Source organism: Polypterus senegalus, chromosome 13 (genome assembly GCF_016835505.1).
Source record: "Polypterus senegalus isolate Bchr_013 chromosome 13, ASM1683550v1, whole genome shotgun sequence".
Lineage (NCBI taxonomy): Eukaryota > Metazoa > Chordata > Cladistia > Polypteriformes > Polypteridae > Polypterus > Polypterus senegalus.
Window position 1 is genome coordinate 89,043,550 of NC_053166.1, and position 27,065 is coordinate 89,070,614.

At 36.2% G+C, this 27,065-nt stretch overlaps 1 protein-coding gene across 7 annotated transcripts in view; it reads left to right on the forward strand.

Moving 5' to 3' along the window:
* Positions 1-27,065, forward strand: part of LOC120542402 (serine/threonine-protein kinase BRSK2-like) — a 225,937-nt gene that overhangs the window by 57,042 nt on the left and 141,830 nt on the right. For all 7 annotated transcript variants that reach the window (XM_039774850.1, XM_039774852.1, XM_039774851.1 and 4 more), the window contains exons 2-4: positions 17,746-17,840; positions 24,377-24,462; positions 26,723-26,863. In XM_039774850.1, the coding sequence (XP_039630784.1) occupies positions 17,746-17,840; positions 24,377-24,462; positions 26,723-26,863 (322 nt within the window). The remainder of the gene's footprint in view (positions 1-17,745; positions 17,841-24,376; positions 24,463-26,722; positions 26,864-27,065) is intronic.

A 27,065-nucleotide genomic window follows, 5' to 3' on the forward strand; every position in this document is an offset into this window, starting at 1 on the left:
GGTTATATATATATACATATATATATATACCCGCGATATCAGCGAGAAGTAGTGTGTTAAAAAGCTAGAAAAGAAAAGGGAACATTTTAAAAATAACGTAACATGACTGTCAATATACAGTATTTGTTTTGTGAGTGTTACTGAGTGTTGCTGTCATCAAGGATTTGATTATCATTATTTCTTTCAATCAGGTTCGTATTTGTAGGATGTGTTGTGTTCAAGTTACATTCCGTGTTTGTCAATCGTTGTAAAGATGACAGGTTTCATTCATCGATTCGTTTCTTACTGCATCAATAAACAGCTCGTCTTCTTCTTTATCTGAGACCTGACACACTGCATGCACGGGTTTTTTACACTGTCTTCCTTTAGCGGGACATTGACTTTTTCCAACGTGTGCTTTGTTTCGCAGTAGTTGGATTTATGAATATGCTTGTATGTATGAGGCGCTTCATATTTTTGCTGCCTTTTCAATTGTGTAATTCGGTTTTGTTCAGCTCTTTGGAACTGTTGCCTTTTATCTGTGCACTCGCGCCAGTTCACGTGAGCCACTCGGTGTACATGCATCGAAGGTTCCCAGCTGTGCTGGTGCCATCTCGTGCTATGTCCATGGCTGTATTTAATGTTACCTTAGTCCTGGCACTTAAAACTTTCTCTCGCAGTTTCGCTGAGTTTGTGTCAAACACCACCCTGACCATCTCATCTTCCTCTCCATAAGCACAGTCCTTCACCCGTGAATATTTACCCGTGGCAGTTTGCTATTGGATTGCCGCTGACGGACGGCCTTATATGGGCAGGCACTAAATTACAAACGCCAGCGCAGCCTGTCTATGAACTTAATTTAAAGTGTAGGTTTACATCGTGCTTTGTTTCCGAAGTAGCAGAACTCATGAATATGGTTGTATATGTCACTCGCTCGCTTCTTATTGTTTCGCTGCCTTCTCAATTATATAATGCATGTTTTCTTCAGCGCTTTTTGAGGTCTTCCTGGTTTTCTATGTACTGCGTGATTACGTGGGAGGCGTGATGATGTCACACGAAACTCCGCCCCCACGGCGTTGAAGCTCATCTCCATTACAGTAAATGGAGAAAAACTGCTTCCAGTTATGACCATTACGCGTAGAATTTCGATATAAAACCTAACCAACTTTTGTAAGGAAGCTGTAAGGAATGAACCTGCCAAATTTCAGCCTTCCACCCACACGGGAAGTTGGAGAATTAGTGATGAGTCAGTGAGTGAGTGAGTCAGTGAGTGAGTGAGTGAGTGAGGGCTTTGCCTTTTATTAGTATAGATTTTATTAATAAAATCAACAACTAAAACACTTTTTTGAATAAATTCTTTATTTAATTTAAAGTACCGGCATGCAAAGTTACGTCTTCATCTGAAAGATGGCTCTGTGGTTTCATCATTATTTACTTCCGTATTCATCGGCAAAACCGGCATTGCGCTGGAAATCTTGAATCTGAAATGATATTCGTTGTATAAACCGACCCCCAAACTCCAAGCCTAAAATCTAGGATGAAATTTTCGGCTTATATAACGGGATCTACGGTAGTTTTAGATGAAGGGTATGCCACATTTAAGAACAGCACTTGCTGAAATCTCACCTTTCCTCTTTCAATGAAGTTGTCACCATAAGTGAATAGCAGTGCATAACTAATTACAAGATTGTTTCTGTGGTTTGACGTGCAGTGGAAGATTAGGGTCATTTTGGTAGCCATTAAACATAATGGATGTTGGAATATCAATGGGTGCACAGTATTAAAGTAAACAAACACCAAAGACCAGTGATTTTCAAGCTGTATTTTCCCAGGCTCCCTAAGCCAAAACAAAGATTCTCATTGTCCCCTTCCCCTCAAAATAAATTAAACTTGATGGAAAACAAAATTATAATAAAAATTGTTTGAGAGTGGCAACCAGCCTTGGATACCTCCTGGTATAAAACTAATAGCATCCAAATAGTGCTTTAAACACATTGATTCACTTGTGTACTGAACCTAGCAAACTGAAAAACTAAAGGGCTCTTTCCTACATGAAAAAGTGAGGAAACCACAGAGTGGGAAAGAAAGGACACTACTATGAAAGGAGACTGCAAAATAGCTTGTTTCTAGCCTTCCAGGAACTTGAGGTCCTCATAGAAGTTTAAAATTCAACAATTTAGTCTGTGGCCCCCTACTTACATAGACAACTCAGTTGGAGAGAGCCCCTGAAATTTAACTGATTTAATGTTAACAAATTTTATTTGCTTCAAGATTGGATATCTTTTACTTGGGCCACCACCAGAGTCACGAGTGATCAAGATTTCTGGGCAGCCCGTCTATTAATTTCAATAGTATGAAAAACACTGGAACTGCTTATAAATGTCTCTTTCTTGAGTCAGCTGATTAAGTGCAAAATACCTAAAGTATTTCATAATAAATTATTTTACTTTATAAGCAAACTTCATTGATTGACATGCCTTCATCTGGATAGAATAAACACTTTCATGCTTAAAAATGTTTATTTGCAAAGATTTTTTGTGTGTAGTAGAAGCTTAGGCTATCCTTGCTGTTGATTTTTATCTGAGAAAGGGCAAGATGAACTAAATCATTAAGATAAACATTCTGGCATGTTTGAAATATTTTTAACATCTTCCAGAAATGGTCATCTTTTTGTACTAAGTAATGTTTACATTTCTTCTGAATTCTGAGTTTCTGCAAGTTCTCTAAATAAGTTTAAGTTTTCTGATATTGTAGGCATTTTCTTCATAACTTTCACGATAAGTAATATGTTATCAACCAGCTGAAAAAAGATAGTGTCTTGAAATCATTGATTTTAGAACTGCAGAACCCAGTCATCTCATAAGTGTCATTCACATTATTAGTTATTTCTAGGTTAGGAAACAGCAAAAGTGGAATTTCTGTCAGAAAATGCATCATACAATTATGGTTTTACTAAGAAAAAAGTTTAGGTAAATATAAACACTTTATCAAGTGTTATGCCAACATCAAGGAGGCCTACAGTGCTTCTGCATTACCATCACTTGGTAAATCAGACCACAATCTGGTTTATCTGTGGCCAGCATACAAACCCTGTGTAAGTAGGCAGCCTGCAACTATTCATTCATACAGGAAGTGGACACTCGAGGCTAGAGAGTCTCTGAGGGGCTCCTTTGTACAAATTGGGGTATACTGCTGGAGTCACAGGAGAATGGTACAGACACTGACATTGACTGGGTGGCTGTCAGCACATTGGACTAAATAAATTTCTGCAGGGATACTGTTGTACTAGCAAGAACTCTTTGCTGCTTTCCCAACAATAAGCCTTGGATTACCAGTAACTTCAAACAACTCCTCAACCAAAGCAAGGAGGCTTTCAAGGCTGGTAAAGCATGGACTGAAGAGCAGTTTAAAGCAGGCAAAAATGAACTGTAAAGGAAAACTGGAGATGAGGCATCAACACAGTAACATCAAAGATGTCTGGAGTGGAATGAAGACCATTACTGGCTATAAATAGAAGAAGAGCCAGGTGACAGCAGGTGATTAGGACAAGGCCAATGAGTTCAACCTGTTTTACAACAGGTTTGACATGGCATCCAGCACCGGCTAAGTGTCACCAAATGGGTTGCCTGTTCCCTCTCCCACCATTGCAGAGACAGACAATTGCTGCACCCTTGGTACCATTGTTGAAACATCTGTTACACTGGGTCTCACTCCCCTGCTCTTCAGAGCAGATGAGGTGAGAGTGGAGCTGAGGAGACTGCACCCTGTAAAGGCAGCTGGTCCAGATGATGTATGTCCTAGACTGTTGAGAGAGTGTGCAGATCATCTTGCTGGGCCTCTACATATATAGTTCAATGTGGAAGAAACCCACCCAAGGAAGACAGGAATAGTTCAATCAATTAGATTTTTATTCAGTCACATATGAGTATATGGATTCTACATTGCAAGGCAGAAGCGCAAAGTTCCATTTTTCGATTGGCTTTTTATGATTTCTTCTTCCTCCCCCTTCCCCTTACTTAATCAAAAAGCATAATATCGTTTGCTTAAGCATTTTATTTTATTACACTAATGGGCCATCTGTTCTTATTTTTTATAGTTGTCAGATAGACCCTAAAGAAGGAAAGGTAATCTTTCTTGTGTCAAATAGATGCATTCCTAAAGAAACTGGAAATTTTCCTAGGTCAGTTTACTGCACCCTGTCTTATGACAGATGCCTGTATGAATAACCTGCCGTTATAGCAAAACTAAGTAGCTTGCAAGCAGTGAATTTTTCTTTCACATTTCCCACATTTTTGTTAATGTCCATGGAAAAGTTAAACTATTGGGTGTTGTCTATCTGATCAGTATACTTAGGGACTGGAGATGTAAAAAGGAATTGATGTGCCACAAAATAAGTGATAAGGGAACAAACACAGGAGTAGACAGTCAATAAGAAGGATAGTGCCTACACTGATGGCAAACTAAATAAGGGACACTTTCCAGTTGGAAAATAGCAAATGAAACCACTCAAAAATTGACTTAGGTACATGATCAAAAAAAAAAATTCTTTTTGAGGCGACTTTAGCTTGTTAAGGGCTATAGTAAAGGACCCATTAGCAGCAGTGTTATTAGGAATTAAAAATACAGCAACTGTTGCTGAACAAAACACACATCTCCCCTTTCAGCTAGGAGCATGTCTGGCTCGATTCTATTGTGCCAGGCCACTTGACTAGCAGCGTGTACTTCCTGACATTAAGATACACTTGAAAGAGTAACCAGGAGAGTTATGTGCATCCTTTAAAATATCACAAGTGAAAATGTTATAGGGAAGGGGTAGCAATGGCACATGCATAACAGGACTGTGTTCATTCAACAATTTATGCCACAGATTATCCTCTAGGTAAGAGGGAATAATCCCTTGACAGAATCCCATCACAAAAAAATAGTAACAGCTATTCAGTCCACTTTTTACATTGAGAGACGTGCATTCAAGAAGGGAGTCCTTCAACCTTCACAGCATGCAGGGTACTCAGTAGCACTTGGAATGGCCCTCTACACCTAGGTTGATGCCAGTGTTTATGTTGTGTGTCTCCTACGAGGACCTAAGTCCCAGTAGGTATAGGAATGGACAGTTCAGGTAACGAGGTAGTCCTCCACGTTTCCCTCAACTGTTCATGCACTGTCTGTAAGGCACTACGTAGACCTGAAAGAAAAGATGCAAGATCATTGTCGACTGTGTGGAGAGTGACTTTACCTGGTGGAAGGCACGTTGGCATGGAGCGGCCAGTTAGAATCTCAAAAGAAGAGAGCTGAGAGCTCTTGTAACTGAGATGCAAAGACACAGGCAGGCCATCAAGTCTCATCTTAATAAGTTCGCTGGGCATAGAAGACTGAGTATAAATCGATGTTTTAATGAAACACTTGAAAATGTGGCTTGAATGGGAACAGGTGAAGAGAAAAAGAGAATGTGTGACTGCCCTGAGGCTGTTAAGACAGTAACAGTGCACACTTTTCTGCAATCAGGTTTCAGTCTGTTTACATATAGGGGAACCATTGCTTTGTCATTTTCATTTCCCTCTGGTAATCCTGAATGATTTTCAATCAAATCTCGGAGCTGATTTTCACATTCTGATACTGACTCACCCTCCTTTTGCTTGGCATGTGTCAATCGGGACCAGTCAGTGCTTTTCTTATATTTTTCATTTAATTGTGCTTGCAACTGAGTCCACTGAACATCAAACTGACAACTGTCAGTCACCTGTCATCCCAGAGTCTCATCCCATTGCCCTCACAATGTGGATATCATGTACATTTGCGTACAGAGCATTAAGACTCACAATGCGGTTAAGATCATTTGGCATGAAGATGTGAAATCCCTCTTTCGTGTACTAGTGCTGCCATAGTAACTGACCCAACATAATGCACCTTACAAAAAATGGTGGTGAAGGAATGGAGTTTGTGTTATTACCAATTTACACATTTTATAACAATCTTTACAGTGTATTATGCAATCCCAAAGTACAATCACATGTCATAAATAAACTTGTAATATTCCACATTGTATCTGTTTTGATTTTTAAGATGGAAAAACAGAATGTAAATGTTAATACCAACGATGACTGTTTTAACTTGCAAAGTTTTCATTTGTCTTTTTTGATTAATTAGAAATACTATATGAGAATAGTTTTTAATATTGTCATAGATGTTTAACCATTGAAATAATCTGAATTATTAATTGATTTAATGAAAGTTAAATATTATTGATAAATTAAAAAAATCACATTCACATGTTACTAGTGTAGTTAAACAGAAACATAAAATTTATTTGTATATTCTGAGCATTTAAAACTTCAAAGAGAAAATATTTGTTACTATTACAGATATTTTCAAGTGTTTCTCAGGTTTTTCTGAATTATTTGGCAGATGTCTTGGAAAACACAACAAAGTAAACATTTTCATCAGAGTGACAGCAATTTTATTAATTTCAGAATAGATCAAATGTTGAACTACTTGGTAAAATGTTTCCAAACATGTCATGGTGCTTGGAATCAGTTTTTTCACACAGCCCTCAAGTTACTGGATACCTAGCCTAGAACTTTCGCTATTGGGGTTTACCCCTAAATAATTTGCAGTGGTAGCAGAGGCTACCCCAAAGTAAATGTGACTAAAGACCAACTTGAATTCCTTTTAGAATATGATTTTACTGTTCCACAAATAGCACAGTTGCAGGAAATAAGTGTTAGAACAATCCACAGAAGAATGGGAGATTAAGGCTTTCAATCAGTAACACCTACAGTCATATATCCAACAATCCTCTACACTCTCGACACAACCCTCTGTGGAACTTTCCGATCAGCAGCTGTGCAGATGAGATACCACACACAAATACAGTGGGTTAAAATACTCTCTGTGGTGCAGCAGCAATAGGTCAGCAGTACCTGTCGAGGGGAGCCAGCGTTTTTCAATACTCTTAATAAAAACAGCTGTTGCTGTGCCTTGTTCAACAGTGCTGTGGTTTTAGCTGTCCAAGAAAGGTCTCTGATGATATCTGTCCCCAGGAACCTAAAGCTTGATACACACTCCACACTGTCCCCATTGATAAAAAGTGGAGCATGCTCCTCATCACATGATCTTCTGAAATCGATGATGAGCTCCTTGGTCTTCACTGTATTGATGGGTAGGTTATTCATAGAGTACTATCTCACCAGATTTTTTACCTCCATTCTGTAGACTGATTCATCATTATTGGAAATTAGCTCAATCACTGTTGTGTCATCTGCAAATTTAATGATGGTATTGGTGGTATATCCAGGTACACAATCGTGAGTGAAGTGGGAGTAGAGGATGGAACTTAGTACACAGCCTTACGGTGTACCCGTGTTCAGGAGAAATGAAGGCCCGACTGTACCACCTCATGGCCCTCTGACAGGAAGTTGAGGATCCAATTACACAGAGGTATGCTGCGGCCCAGCTGGTGAAGTTTATGGATGAGCTAGGTGGGGAGAACAGTATTGAAAGCAGAACTACAGTCTATAAATAGCATCCTCATATATGTGCCTTGTTCATATAGATGAGTCAGGGCTGTGTGCAGAGCTAGATAAATGGCATCCTCTATAGATCTGTTTGCTCTGTAAGCAAACTGATATGAGTCCAGGGAGGGGTGGATGTTGGCTTTAATGTAAGAGAGAACCAGTCTTTCAGATCACCTCATTATTAATGGTCAGAACAATTGGATGATAGTCATTCATATTATTGATGTTGGTTTTCTTCGGCACTGGCACAATAATGGCTGACTTAAGGCACGCAGGGACTATTTCCAACATCAAGGAGAGATTGACCCTCTGCAGCAAGCCTTACATCATACATGCTCAGTCTGAAGGTGGGGGACATGGTATCATCTGTGGTATTAACATTTCCAGGTGGAGTAGGGTTGCTAGATTCAAAGTGGGCAAAAAATATGTTGAGATCATTGGGCAATGTGACATCACTGTGGGGAGAGACAGGCCTGACTTTGTGGTTAGTAATAGCTCTTGTGCTTTTCCACAGGCCCCTGGTATCCATACTGTAAAAATGATGTTCCACATGTTTCTTATAGATGTATTTGGCCTCTTTTATACCTATTTTTAGGTTTGACCTTGCAACACTGTAGGCTATGGGATCCCCAGATTTAAATACCTAATTATGTGCTTTTAAAAGGTGTTTCACTTCTTTGTTCATCCATGGTTTCATGTTTGGAAACATTTTAAAATTCCTCTCCATAGTGACATTAGCCACACAGCTAAGGATGTAGAAAAAACAGTGGATGTGTATTCCTCCAGGTCTCTTTTGCTCCATATAGCCTGCTGAGCAAACAATTCCCAAGCTGTTTAAAGCAGCCCTGGAACTGTGATATGGCTTGTTCGGACCATGTTTTCATTATCTTTTTGACAGGTTTGTGTCTGCAGACAAAAAAAAAAATGGTCAAATCGTCCAAGTTGTGGGGACTTAATGGGGGGAGTGGTAATGTTGGAAAATGTGGTCTTTTGTACTGGTACATAAGAATTTCTTTCATAGCTCTATCATATTTCATTATTTCTGTAGACATTATATTGGTTTTCTTACCTTGAATGGTTGTCACACCAACTGTTGCAGTTGTTACTTTCCAGGGGTTATACAGAATTTCTGTCCTTATTTCAAAGCCTCTGTCCTTTAATAGAAAGAAGACACAGCACTTAATTGTTCAGTTATTTCAAGATAGTTGTTAGTGTTTCTTACAAATATAAATAATTAAGGAAAAACCTTCACCTCTAGGCTTTTGACCATTGCAGTGCTAATACTGTAAATTCAACTGTTCAAAGGTTATTTCCCATACTCATATCTGTCCAGCTATACTTGTTGCTGTCTTATACACTGATGCAGCAGACAGTTGCATTTTTACTTTCAGCAACTTTCTACATATCTCACTATTATATAAAAAAATCCTGCGACGCAACAAGATTTTTTGGAAGATTTTTTCAAGTCCTGTGAGATGAGACATTAGCCATGAGATTTTTTCAAGTCACGCCCTCCTCTCAACCATTTTCAACCCCACAAACGGTAATCTCACCTCTAATTCGTGTGATGTGAATGCTTTTGACAGACAGTTTCTGCTCTCTCAGCTCTTATAAATTTTAACGTTTTCTTCATTTTAAGTTCCCAATCAAAGTAGACATATTATGTCAAAATCTTATTGAAGAATTTCATCACGAAGGGTTATTAACATAAAAAATGAGTACATGGACAATCCTAGAACCGAGAAACGGTGAAGTCAAATGAATTAATGGCAAAAATGATGATTAATTACACGGCAAATTGGTTAAATGCGTATAAATAGACTATGCTGAAACAGTTGGTGGTGATCATGTGGAAGAAGAAAACATAAACTTACAATATCCCGAAGAATATCTACAACTGTTAACACTATCCGGTCTTCCACCAGCCGAATTACTGTAAAAAGAAGGATGTATCCAAGAAAGGAAATAAGTACATCTTCCGCGGATAACATTACACAACAAAGGAGATCTTGATATGCCATTCGTATTAAAACGTTAATAGTTTCCCTAAAACAGGTTTTTTTTTTATGGTCAGTAGTCGAGAAAGAGCTTTGTAGCCAAAGTAGTACATTTGATAAATTATTCTTTAATGGGCAGGAAGCCAGATTATGTTTTTACGGTCCAGACACTAAACTTAGTTGTCTTTTGGCCTTGACATCCCTAGAGGTTTATTTTCTACAGGATCCTATTATCTGGAGATTTTGTCCCTGATCATCTTACCATGGCATATATTATTATTAAAATAGATTCTGAGCTTAGCCATTATAATTATTAGACTTAAAAAATATGGTTAGAAACAATTTAGGTTATCCTTAATTCCACTGTGGAAGCTTCTATGTTTTATTTTACTTATTTATTTGTTTGCTTCTTATTTAATTTTCTTTTTTATCTTTGTAATTGTAATTTTTTTTACTTTTTGTAAAGCACTTTGAGCTACACACTTTATATGAAAATGTGCTTTACTAATGCATGTTTATGTTGTTGTTTTAGTTCCCTAAATTTAGGTGCTATAATGTTTGAATGTCTCACTGCTTTATTGTAAATACTCTTCCAAATACAAAACTTCTAAAATTTATCAAATATAAAACTTTCAAACACTTTTAACATCACAGTAATTATTGTGGAAACTCATGAAATTAATCAGACGGAAGATTAAAGAAAATGTTTATTGTAAAAATTAAAACATGTTACAGTTTAGCGCTTTCACCCTTGAAGTATTTTTGGAAATTGTCTTCTGTGAGGTCCATCAGCATACACGTCTTTAGATGTTTTTAGTCAGTTTAATCAACTTCATCACAGACCCCAAAAGATCAGGATGACTTTTGATCCAGTTAGGGGACTTTTGCTGTATAATGCCTAGTAGCAATTATGGTATTGTCCATTAACTGACGTTCACTGACATTTATGAGTGGATAACAAAATTAGTATGACCTGGCACCAGTACAGCATAGAAATATCAAGTCTGTTATTATACTGTTGACATATATTTCCTTGTAAATACTGTTTGTGTGTAAAAGAGGATTTAGTACAACTATGTGCATGGAATACTGTAAATTAACTAAGGTGTTATACTGAAAACGATAAAACTAGTGTTTCAGTTTCTAGTACCAGCTCACAATGAGACTGTAATCATGTAATTTGTTCCAGTTTTAGAAATATGGTCTTCATTGTGTTTTGTATTTTATATAAATTGCTTTGGATAAGTGTTGTGAAATTAAATACATGTAAATACAGGTGGGCCTTTTTCGTAATTGACTTGTGTTAACTCATACTTATGGGTTAAGTATGACTTATGGACCATAAGGGATATTTACCATGTGCTGTATATCTTCATAAATTCATGATTTTTAAAAGCAGTTATTATTGTAAAATAAGATCACCACAACTCCTCTGTAATATGTAATGTGGTGCAAAGCTGCAGTGGCCAGGACTGGAGAAGCTATAGCTTATATTGCTTGCCAAATCAACACATTTCTGTGCAGTGATGTTAAAATTACAATAGATTTACCTAATCTTGAATAAGACATGAGGGTTGTTTTGTTATGGCATAAATAACAAAGTGTATACATAAGTATCTAAATTAGAAAGAAGCTGGAATGCGGTTAAATAGCATTGATTTGCATTTTTCATTTTTAATTTGTCAACTCTAAAGATATATAATAGGCTTAAAAAGCAAAGCCTGATGATTTGTTTGTCATTTCTACCTGTTCATTCTTTATAGTAACTAGGGGGCTTCGCCTCCTGCTTGCTTTGCACGCCAACCCCCCGGCCTGTGCTACTCGCCAGCCACTTCGCATCTCTGTCACTCGTGTATGTGGATTTCACTTTCACCAAACAACAAATCTTTTAATTCTCGCAGCTATGCCTCTTCATTGGGAACAAACACTACTTTTCCCTGATGGCAACACGAATTAGACAATCTACAAGTCTCTGACTTAAAGTTTATAATCAAACAATATATTCAATCTCTTTTCACTGTTCTGTTATTTCACCGAGTAATGATTTCCAGTTGTTTGTGCTAATGCGATCTTTACTATCATTTTTTGAGACACCCTCGCGCCAGCGTTTTTGAATTCTTTACGACGCTCTACTTTGTCATCTACTGTTTGTCTTTTATCTCCGGCCCCAGGCGTGGTTAAATATCTTGGCACAAAGTCTCGTCTCACGGGACTTGAAAGTATCTCTCTGAAAAAGTCATGTCTCATCCCAGGCTAAAAAGTCTTATCTTGTCCCAGGATTTTTTTATTGTAATAGAGAGATAATCTTAAAATGTTGATGTGATTGCCCATGCTCATTTGTTGTTGTTTTTTTTTTTTTTGTTTTATACCAACCTGAACATTGAAGCTTTGATAAAAATTCCAAAACTGGACTTGTGGCTTAATTTGCACATTGTGCTCTGCAGTTTCGTACCTACTCAGTTTTTCAAATGTGTATAAATGCTAATCATGAAAGACAGTTTCTTAAAATGTTTTATGTTTTTCCTAGTGGTTTTCAGCACTTTTTTTTACCAATTGTTGTTGCTTAACTAAAGTAACTTTGCTTTGAGTGAATTTTGCTTATTTAATGTCATTTTTTTTAAATGTTGAGAAAGGAACAACTGCATTTTTCTTTAAAAAGCGTTGCTGTTACAAGTTGCAAAATTATGACTTTCTTGAATCTGAAAACAAGTAACAAAATGTACACATGGCATAACATTCAAGTGCATTTATAGCACAGGCAACTGATCTAAGATTACAAGGGAAGCTCCGCCTCCCCCAAAATGTTACAAAAAAATTTGTCAGATATTTACTGTTGTATTTACTGTACATTGCTGTTACAAACAGTGTGCTAGAACATGTTCAATGTCATGGCTAGTTCATTCAGAATCAGCAGTAATTTCTTGCAGGTTGTCTAACATGATTTTTTTTCTCATACATTTCCATGGCAGCATGATACATCAAAACCCATTGACATGCATCTTCACTGGACTTCAATGCCACTTCAGAATATGTGTTGCTTTCAGTGAAGCAAAGCTAAATGTTTATTGGACAAATTCTTCAAAACATAATTTTCAGGTCGTGAGACAAGCTGCTGCTCGTAGTCTGTTATTTGCTAGTGATATAGACCACTAATTTAATTTGTACCAGAGGAGGCTTTCAAAACTTTTTATGCAAAAGTGGAAAGTCTCACATCAGACCCTCAAAATGGGCCTAGGGGAAAGTGTCAGTGTCTGTCACAATTGCAGGATCCCCTGGAGCATGAAAGAAATCTGTACATGGCCACCCTAGACAATCTTATGGAATAAATTTCTTAGCATTTTTCAGATTTGGAAAGTATGCACTTCCTAATCAATCCAAGGAAATTTGATGAAATTAGACAGGTGTTTCCTGAGAAGGCTTTCCAGAGTTTCCTGAAAAGTTATAGCAAAGGTGCCTGAGATTTTAACTCCAAGTCCTATGTTCAAATCATGACTTGCATAACAACAGAGGTAAGCTGTGTGATTTCTTGTTTTTTTTAAAGACATTGAGTTGGATACTGCAACACCTGAGCTATTTAAGTTATTATCTTAAGTGTCAACATTTCTAGTTACATCAGCAGGTGTAGAGAGGAGCTTAAAAAGTAGTCAAAGCATACAACCGCAACACAATGTTCCAAAACTGTTTAATCAACCTTGCTCTGTTGGTCATTGAGAGAAAACTGGTCAAGTCTCTGGAAAAGACTCCCAGTTGGTATGACAGGGTCACATGACCAGTTTCTACTAAAAGAAAGGAGGGCAGAATTTACATTTAATTAGCTTGATGCAATAATTGACTAATTTTATGATGTAGGCCTAAAACGTGCTTCCCCTGTTTGAAAGACTACCAGCTGCCACTAGTTTATAGACTTGCTTAGCTGGTTGAAAGTTGGAGTGTTTTAAAATGTTCTAGTCACAACTCATCTAAGAGTTTGCTATCACAAATTGTAATTGAGGTTTGTGGAAGATGCTGCCCAACCACAGAGAATAGCATGGGATGGGGCAGAGGAGAACTGCACAGCTGCTGGTGTTTAGCTGCAGGTGTTTTTCCATCAGGAGCAGCTGTTGAATGAATAAAAGAAAAAAAATATATACACATTGAAGTAACAGATCTCAAGGTAAAACTGAAACAGCAGTAAAATAATCTGTAGTTGAAGTAACATAGAATGCTTCTCTGGTTTAAGACAGATGAGTTTCCAAATTTACCAGTCATTCTTAAAGATTTTGAAATTATAAAAAAAAATTGAACCATCCTAACATATTTCTTTGAAAAATAAGTATGCCAAGTTTCAACAAAATTGGTCCGTTAGGAGCCGAATTGTTTCATATGTACAGACAGATAGACAGACATGGCTATCACAGTGAGTGCTTTTCACATTATGTGTTAAAACACCTATAACAGTGTAAAGGAAAAAATCACAGTTTTTAAGTGAATGAAATGTATTTTATGACTAAGATGTGGTTCAAGATTTGTGTATGCTGATTTACTTCAACTTGCACTATGGTCTAATAGAAAGCTTAATGATATTAAATATTAATAATATGATGTTTTAAGACTCTTCATGTTACCAACTTGATTTGCACATGTAAGAAAAAACTTGTTTTAGCAAGCACTTCTGTTTTCAAAAAGTTAGTGTTTTGGGGATACTGTATCTATACTAATAAAAGGCAATGCCCTCACTGACTGACTGACTGACTGATTCACTGACTGACTCACTGACTCATCACTAATTCTCCAATTACCTGTGTAGGTAGAAGGCTGAAATTTGGCAGGCTCATTCCTTACAGCTTACTTGCAAAAGTTAGGCAGGTTTCATTTCGAAATTCAATGCCTAACAGTCATAACTGGAACCTTCTTTCATACATATATACAGCCATAGCCTGCAGCTCGGTCGCCGTGTGAGGCCCAGTTGCGTCCCACATCAGCATGCCTCCCACGTAATTGAGTGCCTGCCCATACAGTATAAGGCCGTCTTTCGGCAGCAATCCAATAGACACGCTGCCGCCAAATATTCACGGGTGAAGAACTGTGCTTATGCAAACGAAGATGAGATAGTCATGGATGGACTAGCATTTGGCACAAGCTCAGCGAAAGTGCGAGAGAAACTTTTAAGTGCCGGGTCTTAGCTAACATTAAATAAAGCCGTCGACATCGCAAGATCGCATAAGATACCACAAGCTCAGCTGAGAACCTTCGATGCATGTACACCGAGAGGCTCTTGTGAACTGACTGTGAACACAGAACGCAGAGAACAAGGAAGAGCTCCAAAGAGCGCTGAACAAAAAACGCATTACACAATTGAGAAGACAGCAAAAGAATATGAAGCGAGTGACGCATACAAGCATATTCATAAGTGCAGCTACTGCGGAAACAAAGCACGGTGTAAACCGTAAGTTTAAATTAAGTTTATGGACATGCTGTCGCTGGCATTTGTCATGCCTACGACGAATCCAATATTTGCGAGATACAAGTTTAATGAGAAGGCACGGGGTATAAACAAGACTTTGGATCACTTTGTAACAGAGTTAAAATTGCTGTAACAGAGTTAAATTTGCTGGTGAAGGGCTGTGCTTATGCAAATTAATAGGAAAGCAAGGTGTAAAGCTTAACTTTAAATTAAGTTCATAGACACGCTGCTGCTGGCGTTTGTCATGCCTAAGACGAATACGATATTTGCGAGATACAAGTTTACTGAGAGGACGCAGGGTATAAACGAGTCTTTTGATCACTTTGTAACTAAGTTAAAATTGCTGGTGAAGGACTGTGCTTACACAAATGAAGATGAGATGGTCAGAGATAGAATACAGTTTGGCACAAACTCAGCAAAAGTGCGAGAGAAACTTTTAAGTGCCTGGTCTGAGCTAACATTAAATAATTGCTGGTGAAGGACTGTGCTTATGCAAACGAATAGAAAGCAAATGTTACGTTATTTTTAAAATGTTTCCTTTTCTTTTTCATAACTTCTTTAACACATTTCTTCTCCACTGCGAAGTGTGTGGGTATTTTGCTAGTGGAAGACATAACTGAATGTAGTGGTGTAATACTATTGTAGAATCCTGGTAACACATTCAAACTATCTGAGGAAGCAATTGCAAGACATTATATATGATTAGATTTATAGATGTTGTAAAATGCACTTTACAATGTGTGTCTTGCCCTGTGGTGGGCTGGCACCCAGCCTGGGGATTTTTTCCTGCCTTGTGCCTTGTGCTGGCTGGGATTGGCTCCAGCAGATCACCCGTGACCCTATGTTAGGATATAGCGGTTTGGAAAATGACTGACTGACAATGTGTATCTGCCTCAGAGATTGTTAAACTCATAACAAATAACAATTCTGCATGGATGCATTAGATACATACAATATTTCCTGTAAATAGAAAATTTAATGGTAAACTTCCACTCTACAAAGATTGACACTGCTGTTGCTGCTACATACTGTATGCATACAGCTACTACGATTTGAATGCACAGGTAGCTGTCTGGTTGCTACACAAATTAGGTCAGACAGGCTAACCATGACCTCAGATTTTTTTTTTTTTATAAAATCCCACTGCAACTTCATTTTTTGTTTCCTGTCATGACAGCCATTAGACAGTCCAGGGGGTATTTTCAAAACAAGAAAGCAACCTTTTATTAGTGACTTATTAGTACAGTATTTTAAGAAACTGTCAGTTTAGCTTGCCTGACCCCAGCTTTTTAATACATAGTGAATCATTTGGTTTCATTAAAATAACAATTTAAAAAAATATTAAGTTTGTAAATTGCACACCAACAAAGAATGAACGTCTTTTGAATATGATCATCATGCTTCCAATTTTAAAGCGGTTTGTTCCAAGTAAAATGAAGGTAGTCATGTAACACATCAGTAATGTAATATTTGATTTCTAAGATGAGTAAACATCACCAACAAAATACTTTTCATGGAGAGAATTTCAAGTAGCAAATTAGCATTTCCCGCGAAATAGAAAAATGAGTCAGTGTGCACTTATTTATAAATAATCTTTTTGTTAATTTGTTAATGTGTAAGAGTTGTACTTATTTCATCTTTATTTAGAAAAAAAGTTTTTTAATTAAAAATTCTGTTTGTTACATGATTTTTATTTATTATGTATTAACTTATTTATTATGTATTAACTTATGTAAGTATGTTATGTAATTGTTTGTTATTATTTTTATTAAAATTAATTGGTAAAGTTCAGTTCTCTGATTTTTTTAATGCCCATATAATGAAACAGCAAAACAATGATAACCATCTGTGTAATCGTAAACAACATAATATAATAGAAATGGTAACCAAAACAATAAAGATTTTCAAGAGAGAGCCCCCTCCCCACCCCAACCGGTTCCCCTCCCCAATGCTGTGCCTCTGCTTCTGGATGAGATTTTTGTGGGAGAAACTACAGTATACTTTGTAAGACTTACTTGAGTTATATTGTGCATACATTTGCATCTTTTTTAAATGTATATACTTTTACAATTTAAAGTAAAAATTTCCTATTGTAATGAATTATTGTACATAGAATTAAAAAAACTTTGACAAATTATTTTTTTCTTGTCTTTATTCTTCTGTCAAACTAAAATTGAGCCTGGCATTTTAAGATTTAATTTGGATAATAGCAGTTTGTAAGGGCCCTGTATCCAGGGCAGTGGAAAATTCTTTCAGCCTGACTTAAGTTAGCAGGCATCCCTTCTAAGATTATGTTCAAATACCTGTGTAGGGCAATTTCATATTTTTATTTCAAGATTAATTATTGATTGGGATACGTACATCCTATTTCTCTGGAAATAGAAACATTTTATAGAGTATAATTTCCTTCCATCCATCCATCCATCCATCCATCCATTTTCCAACCCGCTGAATCCGAACGCGGGGTCACGGGGGTCTGCTGGAGCCAATCCCAGCCAACACAGGGCACGAGGCAGGAACCAATCCTGGGCAGGGTGCCAGCCCACCGCAGATAATTTCCTTCCTTTAAATTATTTAAAGTATTCTGAACTAAAGTGCATTTACTTATAACAATGTGTAGTTAAACAGTTAATCTACTGTATAATCAAAGTATAACTTGAGCTAACTATACAAGGTTAAATAGCTGCAAAAAATAAGACCTTACAGACCCAGATTTGTAGAATCCAGAATTTGACAATATGATATAAGAACATTGCTAAACTAAAAGATACTGAATAATTCTGAAATGTTCTTTTTTGTTGCTTTATTAATGAAGGGCTGGTGAAACTAGGAGTGCATTGCATAACTGGCCAGAAAGTTGCGATTAAAATTGTGAATCGGGAGAAACTGTCTGAGTCTGTTCTCATGAAGGTAAGTATTGGTATTTATTTCATAATGATTTTTTTTACTTTTATTAAAATGCATAGAATTGTACACATTTACTAAAAGGTTAGTTTTGCTTATGTTATTCTTTTGTACCTCTTAAAATTTTGTTATTTGTTAAAGATTTCATTTATTCACAGATAATGAAAAAATAACAGTAGTAAGATCTAACAATTCAAGCAGTGTTTATTAATATTTTGTTATTTATTTATAATTTTATCTTTTATTTTTTAGTTGTGAAGCCACTTGGTAAAATCTGCAAAACTAAAGAGAAAACAAAATTGAAAGTTTTTGTTTGCTCTCACAAATCTTCTTTTCTCAAGTATACTGTATAAAATACCCTAAAAATGTACGTAAAAATGTACATAATTGGACTGAATATCTGGTCTTGAGTAAATATGTTGTGATTATGTTGCCAGCAGACATAATAAACATTTCAAATGTTTGATTTTGTGTCTAAAGAAATTATGAGACATATATCATTGGCTCTGCATCACTCAGTAAATTACCGTTTGGATTTAGCACATTTATTTAATTGCAGATGACAGATTTAGAGAACTGTATCCAAACTTATTGACAAAAGAAGACAGCATCCTGTAAATGAGTTAGTACACAGAAAAGACTAAACTTTATTTTACAACTTTAAATGCAAAGATAGTAGAACTATAAAAACTAGAATCCACAATGCATATCAGTAATGATCATACATGAAGAGCACTCTTGAATATTAGATAAATCTACAGTAGGAATCATGTGAGCTGATGAGCTGACTATTGCTAAGCATCATAGCACAGAATTAAACAAGCTATACAATGTATGCATGGCATAATATTCAGGTGTGTTTGGTGACTAAGTTAACTGATATGAAATTTTTTTATTTACTTTATCCAACCATCAGTTATTATATTTTTATTTGTGAAATGGTTTTGTGACAGTGAGTCGTATTGAAAAGTAATAGTAATAATAAAATGCAATTACATGTGTTAACAGACTACATGAAATATGAGCTTTTTAACAGCACTTTACAATGGAGTTAAAAACAGAGCACAAATAGAATTGTGGTGGCACAATAGCTTTCATACACAGAATATTGCAATTCAAGTGAAGTGAAAATGTCTTTGATTGATGTGTGTTAGTGGTGGAGGGTCTGTGACTAATTGTTTAATTTTCTTAAACATAACATTTTTGAAAGTATACCCAATAGAGTAGTATCTTGTAATTAGCAACTGAAAATATCTATCTAATACAATATTAGATATTAGCATGAATACTATTGTACTAATTAATACAATAGTAATAGATACTAGCATAAATACTACCATAAAATCAGTATTAATATTAACCTAAGAAATGAGGAAAGGAACGGAAATACTTTTCCAATCTAGCTATTAATATCAATTAAAACATGTTAACTTGTTAAAATTATATACATAAGAACTTCAAAAGGAACTGATTTATTGTATAATAAGAATTTGAATGGTACTCAGCCGTGATTGTTCATGTATATCTGGGACTGAAAGATCATGGGCTGGGCACAGAAGATCAGGGGGTTAAGGGGGTTAGTTACTGAAGCCTCCCAACTCCTGTGACGGTGTGGGTTGGCTCCGTGCTCTCATTTCCATTTTGGGAGCCTCTTGAACCCGACAATGTCAATAATGTAACTGGATGACCCAGCATATGAGGACAAAACACCTTCCTGCTTGCTGTCTCTCTCTCTCTCTCCCCATCCATCCATCCATTCATCCATCCTTTAACATCCTTTCATTTTCCTCTGTTCTCCTTTCCTTTTGATTCTCTCTCCCTTCTTGAACATGCGTTCCCCTTTTATATACTGGGGAGTGGTTGCAGGTGTGATTGTCGCACATGCTGGCAAGGCAACATACAGGCAGCCAACCACCTCACACCAACCCAGAAACAAGCCACCTTAGCAGACAATCGTTCGCACCTGCTCTATTCTATAGCACAAGCACATCCGATTATTCATTTGATAAAATAAGGCCACTCTTTCTAAGCCAAGAACCCACTATACCACACCTCCCACTGCCACTGTCCATTTTTAAACCAGTCCTATGTTTATGTCAGTTACGGCAACTGCACCTTTCCCATCTTATTAATTAGTTCAAACACCATTTACCTATAAGTTGGTAATGCTGGACCTTTACAATAATAATCTCTAGATGAACTGAATTGAATTACTTACATATGCACACTTACATAATTGCTTTCCCCTTCCATTTATTTCCAGAGATGTGACTTTTTGTACTTTATTAGTTAGCTTACCCAAAGCAGCAAGCAAAGGTGATTCAAAGGACTCTGGGAGCCCCAGGCAAAAAAACTTATTGGGGCCCCTAAAACACACCTTCTCCTAAGTATCAACTTGATAGAATGTCTTATTTTAGTATAAAGTGTAAATTAATAAAATCAACAGCAAGGATTTACTAAAAAACAAATCCTTTATTTTAATTTTGTTAAAAACAGATTAGATAAAACAGCACAATAAATAAACAACAACAACAACATTTATTTATATAGCACATTTTCATACAAACAGTAGCTCAAAGTGCTTTACATATTAAAGAATAGAAAAATGAAAGACACAATTATAAAACAAAATAAATCAACATTAACATCGAATAAGAGTAAGGTTCAATGGCCAGGGGGGACAGAAAAAACAAAAAAACTCCAGACGGCTGGGGAAAAAATAAAATCCAGTTTTATTTGTATTATTTGTATTTATTTTATTTTATGCAGTTTTTTAAATAAAACTGCATAAAAAATAAAAAAACAATAATAAAGTACATTTTCAAAATCTAGATAAATGAAAAAGTAAATAAAATGTGACTGAATATATGGTGTACATGGTAACAAAAAACAAATTGCACATTGTAACATTTTAAACCACAAATAAAACTGCACATAATATAAATTAAAAAAAACAAAGAAATTGCTAGTGAAGGTATTACTATAACTTTCAGAATCGCTGTTTGTGGGATTTGTCTATAGCAAATGCAGCTGCTACATCCTTGAGATTCAAAGACCTTTATACACTGCACAATAGTAGACAGTTTAAAGAAGGAAACTTCTCTCACCAGAGGCAACAGTGATAGGAACAGTCAGGACTACTGAGGGACTATGTTTTGACTTCTTAGACCCCCATCTGTTACCCAGTTACCTATTGGTTGAATTGGTGCTGCTGATTTTGGCCACTGAAAACAGTGAGGTCTGGAGAGACTTAAGCTGAATCAGAAATAGCCAAATTGTCTAAACAGAGTCAATCCAATTTTTGCTTCCAGACCTGTGGTTCTGATTACATTTAGCATTAATAAAAGAGTAACGTTCATCACTGACACTCTTGCACCAAAGATTGGGGCCCTGCCTAAGTGGGGTTTCTGACTGTGTCGTTGTAGTGTGTCGATGCTCTGCTTTAAGGGGACTTCCTGTAGATTTGTCATTGCAATGAGTATCTATGTAAACAAATACCCTCTGGGGTCCCCTCCCAGTTCTGGGCCCCAGATAATTGCCTGCCTTATCTGTCCTATCACTGTGCTTCTTGCAGCAGGAGAAGGGAGCTGTTGTGTGAACTGTTTTTCACACATGTGCTGTGCCCCTGTGTCTGACTAATATATACAATATATACAGGTTGGACTGTCAGATGAGTAAAAGAGGAAAAACCACTCTCAAGGTAAAATTAAAACAGTAAACTAATTTCTAGTTGAAGTAGTACAGAACATTTCTCTGCTTTAAAATTACAAGTTCACATATTTGCCAATGCTTTTCAATGGGAAATTTGGAAAGTTAATTACAGTGCAATCTGTTTGAGATATCTGAAAGAAAATTAACTGTCTCATCAAATTTCTTTGAATAATAAGTATGCCACATCTCAACAAAATTAGTCCACGGGCGGCTGAGTTGTTTCAAGTTGGTGGACAGACAAATGGGCAGACAAACATGGGCTTTCACAAGAGGTGCTTTGTGTATTATATGTGAATGCATCTAAAAACAATGGTTGCTGTGTAAAATGTTGAATCATTATACAGTACAGAGGCACAGTGCTTGGAAAAATAAAAGTTTTCCTTAATTATTTGATTGTTGACATCATGTTGGTTAGTAGCTGTGTTTGCTGTGCATGGAACTTGGACAAAACCATAGTTGTGCACTTTACATGTTACTTGGGCTTCACCCCATAGTTCCCAAACATGCATTGTTGTAATAAGCAGCTCTTAATTTTCCTGAGTCTGTACAGCAATTCACAGGCTTGTTTGCAGAGCTTGACTTCTGTCTTGAACTTTTTGTTGCTGTGATAGACTCTGGATTTTCATGCGTATGTACTGCAAAAATCAGGTTTAGAAATTAATAGATAGGTAGATATGAAATAAGAAATTGTTTCTCACATTACAGATAATATCCAATATACATTATTTTTGGTGGATATTTAGAAGTCAAAAGTAACCAAAATATCTTAATTTTTCCTTTCTTATAAAGTTTGATTTTTACATTTCCTGAATTATATAAGAGTATGTTAGCATTTTAATACATTTAGGCAGATTTGTATTTTAAATTGAATATTACTAATTCCTAAAATGTAAATAATTACTTTCTCGTGTATTATTATTACAGTACTAACATAGAATTTCTGCCTTTTCAATAGAATATTTTGTTCTTGTTGGATATACTCTATCCTAATTTGAAAATCATGATTTTTGTTAAGTTTCAAAAATACTGTATATTTGCAAATACAGGTCAAATTCCATTACAACAAATATCGTTACAATGAAATTTTCATTACAACGACATATTTTTACAGACCCGACAGTTTCCCCACAAGACAGAGTCTATAAAAATCTTGTTACTATGAAATACATTCAGCAGATACTTTCATTTCAATGAAGTGCCCAAAAGAACTTAAATGCCTCAAGCAGTCAAGAGAATAACTCATCCACGGAACAGTTAGTTCTGTGGTTGCAGCTCAGTTGTGCACAAAGATACCTGAATAGAAACATTCAAACTTTCCTTGTACTGTTTTTTTGCTGTGTTTGTTTTCTGTGGTTTTCAGTGATACCTTTTGCTTATTGCTTGTCAACATTTGAAAAACATCCATTTGAATTTAACTCATTGTCACCCTCCTATAGTAATGGCAGACACGAAAAAGTGACAATTCACAGAAAAAAAACTTGAAATTTTTGTGGCTCTCGATTCCGGCAAAAAGCAAAAAGATGTTGCCAGTGAATTCAGAATTTTGCCATCAACACTGTGAACTTTCTTGAAAGACTGAGTAAAAGTAGAAGAAAAATCTTGGGTTGCAAACCTTGGGCCTCAGCGCAAATGTATGTAAACCGCTGCACTTGAAGACGTCAAAAAAATAGGTTTTATGTGGTTTAGTGATGCTCGTTCAAGAAACATTCCTATTAGTGAGCCACTCATTCAAGAAAAAGCTAATTCACTGTGTATTTCCTTGAGCCACAAAGATTTTACTCCCAGCTGGGGTTGGCTAATTCACTTTCGGAATTGTTTTGGAGTTGCAGCCAAAGCAATCTTTGGAAAAGAATCTGCAGTTCCAATTGAAAAAGCAAACGAATGCCGTGCAGGTGAAATTAGGAAAATCATTTCAGCTTATTGGCCTGAAGACATCTGCTTTGCTGCTTCTACTAGGTGATACCGCATCGCACTTTTAGTACTCAAAGGTGATCCATTCAAAGGTGGAAAAAAATCTAAACAAAGGTTGACAGCTCTCCTTTGCTGTGATGCAACTGGCAGCCACCAAGTTATTCCTCTCATCATTGGTAAGTCGACAAGTCCTGGATGTTTTAAGCGTGTTACATTCCTTCCCTCTGAGTATAAAGCATACCAGTAAGCTTGGATTGGTCAAGACATTTTGGGAAACTGGCAGTGACAACTTGACAAGGATATGAAGAAAAAAAAAAGTAAGATTCTGATTCTGATTGATATCTGTGCTGCCCATAGCATGCTTCCACATTTAGATAATGTGCATGTTGAGTTCCTCCCACCCAGTTGCGCGGCAGTGCTTCAACCATTGGATTTGGGCATCATTCGCACCCTGAAAGTTTATTATCGCAAGGAAATGCTGAGAAAAATTCTTGTCAGCATAACTTGTAGACAGGAGGAGATGAAAATTAACGTGAAGGAAGCTATTGAAATGATTGCAAACACCTGGACGCAAGTTAAAGAAAGCACTATAGCAACAATAGAGAATCTCATTACTACAAAAATTTCATTACAACTAAATATTTTTTAGGTCCCTGGCACTTCGTTGTAACGGAATTTGACCTGTATATACTGTATTGTATATATGATATATAAACAGTGCATGTTGCATGCCTTGTATACTTCTGTGTTTGTGTGTTTGTTGGTATTTTGTTGTTGTCAACTGTTCTCTTCTCAGGAGACATACAAAAAGAATTTCATTGTACTTAGTTTGCATAGTAATAAACTTGAACTTGAGTTTGTAGAGTGGAATATTTGAATTTAGAATCTTGTATTGACTTGCCAGTTCTTTTTTTGTGTAGGTGGAACGAGAGATAGCAATCCTGAAGCTGATTGAGCATCCTCATGTGTTGAAACTTCATGATGTATATGAAAACAACAAGTATTTGTAAGTATTGCAGTGTTTGGGAGTGTTAAGTAGCATTTAAACTTAAGTGACATTTAGTTTATTTTTATCACTAAACTCAGTAGAGAAGCAGCCATGAGGAGGTACAGTATATTGTGTTATTTAACAACCTTAAATATTTAAGAGTGTTGTATAAAATAAGGAGCCAGAAACCTATAAGAATAACAGAAACCATTTGTGAGATATGTAAGATTAGCTGATTTATGAGATTTGTTCTGCACTTCATATTCACATATAGCAATTATCAGGGGCTGTTTGTTTAGTATACTATACAGTGTATCTATCACAGTGGCATTAGCACTGCTGCCTTGCAGTACTAGAATCCTCTGTTCATATCCCAGCTAAGGCAGTGTGTATACTTTGAAAGTTTTTCACATGGATTTTTTCTTCCTGCTACTTCAGCTTACGCATGCATTTAAAAGATGTGTGTGTTAGCTTAAGTAGTGATTCTTGGTTAACCTGTGGAGAAGTATGGTAGAAATCATCTAGTGTTCACCAATTCCTAAAATTAGATAACTCTAATTTCAGGTGAGAAATGACGCATCACAGAATTAATTTTGCCTTTTTTTACATTAAAAAATTTTAGCTCATTAAAATTAAAGAGTTGTTTGAAACACTATTTGTACTTATGAAGAGAATAGTGTTAGTGTTACTGTTGGTTAAAAACAGTAGAAAAAGCTTATTTGGTACAAGTGTAGGTGAAGTTACATTAAATTATATCACTGTTCTGAAGATAACCATTTATGCAACCAGTTGTTTTAACATGATATACAAACCTATTTAAAATAAAAAGGTAGCAAATTCATAGTTTTTCTGTAAGATGTTTATTAAAATGCCCACAGCACCTTTGTGAAATACATATTGCTGTGAAATATACATTGCTCTGCAATTTAGAAACTACTTTTTGTTAATTTATATTACCACCAAATTGCACTTGATAAAATCTAAAATAGATTCTGTTTGCAAATTGAACAGCTGTAATGCATAATGTGGAGCACGGGGCACATAATAGCTGCCCTAACCTGACACGGTCAGGCAGAAACATAAGTGCAGCACACAGCACACTTTTATTCAAGACTAGGGAAGTGCTTTTCCTTGCTCCCCAGAGTACATCACTGTACAGAACACTAAAGTTCACAGTCCTTTTCTCTCTCTCTCTTCTTTCTTTTGCTTTCTTCTATCTCCATTCCTCCCTTAATCTTTGTCTGCTTCCTCCTGACTCTGGCTCCCTGAGTAGTGGTGGCTGGCTCCTTTTTATAGGACACCTGTAAATACCCCAGGTGTCCAATGACATCCTTCCGGTAACACTTCTGAATGTCATGGAAGTGCTGCCAAACAGGGCTCAGCAAACATCCAGGCACCCTCTGGCAGTGGCCAGTGGCCCCTGCAGGGTTGAGCTTCCATGCTGCAAACTCATGACCCCAGTGCAAGCCAGGGGGGCTGCCGTCTAGTGTTCTGGGGGAGTTAATGTAAGGTAAGGGCCAGGCCGTCTGCCACAATAATTAATAATTAGGGGATCAAATTACAAACAAGGAAGGGATGATGGTGTAATGTTTAGTACCTGCTCTATACCGCAAACCTGAATTGGATTATTTTTCAAGCAATCTATCCAATAGAAAGTTTAACTGATAAGGTACTCATTTATATACTGTTAAAATTTATCATCCATTTTTCTATGTCTCTTCTTCTATACATATAATATGACTGAAGAATCACATACCATGTTATGTAAGAAGTAGGGCAGATTTTTCTATTGGTGCTTTTTGTGTCTATTCTTTTAGCAGCTATATCACTCTTAAGTGATCTGAGAGCCCATTTTATATTAATAGAGTTTTCATCATCGAATATTCTTAGAGTAATCAAATTCAGATGTTTTCAAAGTTTTAATTATAATGTGGCATTTTTATAATAAACTTGTTTTCTAGCTAAAGTTACCTATGAAGTTAAAATTAAGTTAACACTGTATGAAAAACAACATTGTATTCCATTCTTCTGTACATGGATCCTTTATGTTGTCCACTAATTGAAAGTATTTATTGCTATTTGTGTTTGAAGACAGTAGTCAGTTTTACCGTTTTCTTAGTTATTGAAACTAAATCATTTTTGTGGTTAGTACTATTTATGTATGCAGTATATAGACATTTCCAGGTTTTTCTCTATAAAATTCTAAGCTACAAACTGTTAAGTAAAAGTACTAATTGTCTTTCTATAAGATCATGCTGACAATCTATCTTTATGGCAGGTATTTAGTCTTAGAACATGTGTCAGGGGGAGAGTTGTTTGACTATCTGGTCAAGAAGGGTAGACTAACTCCAAAGGAGGCACGCAAGTTCTTCCGACAGATTATCTCAGCTCTTGATTTCTGTCACAGCCATTCTATCTGGTGAGAATCTCTATATTGAGTATAATTGCTTCATTTTATTTAAAGTAAAATATCTTTCTTTGTGTTTTTTTTTTTTTTTTGCATAATTGGCAGTAGAAAGTGTTTACTGCATTTCTATGTTTTTTATTACCTAGCCATTAAATGTACTTTCAGCAATTTCTTTTTTAGGGTGCATTTATTCATAAACATTAAATAAGAGTCA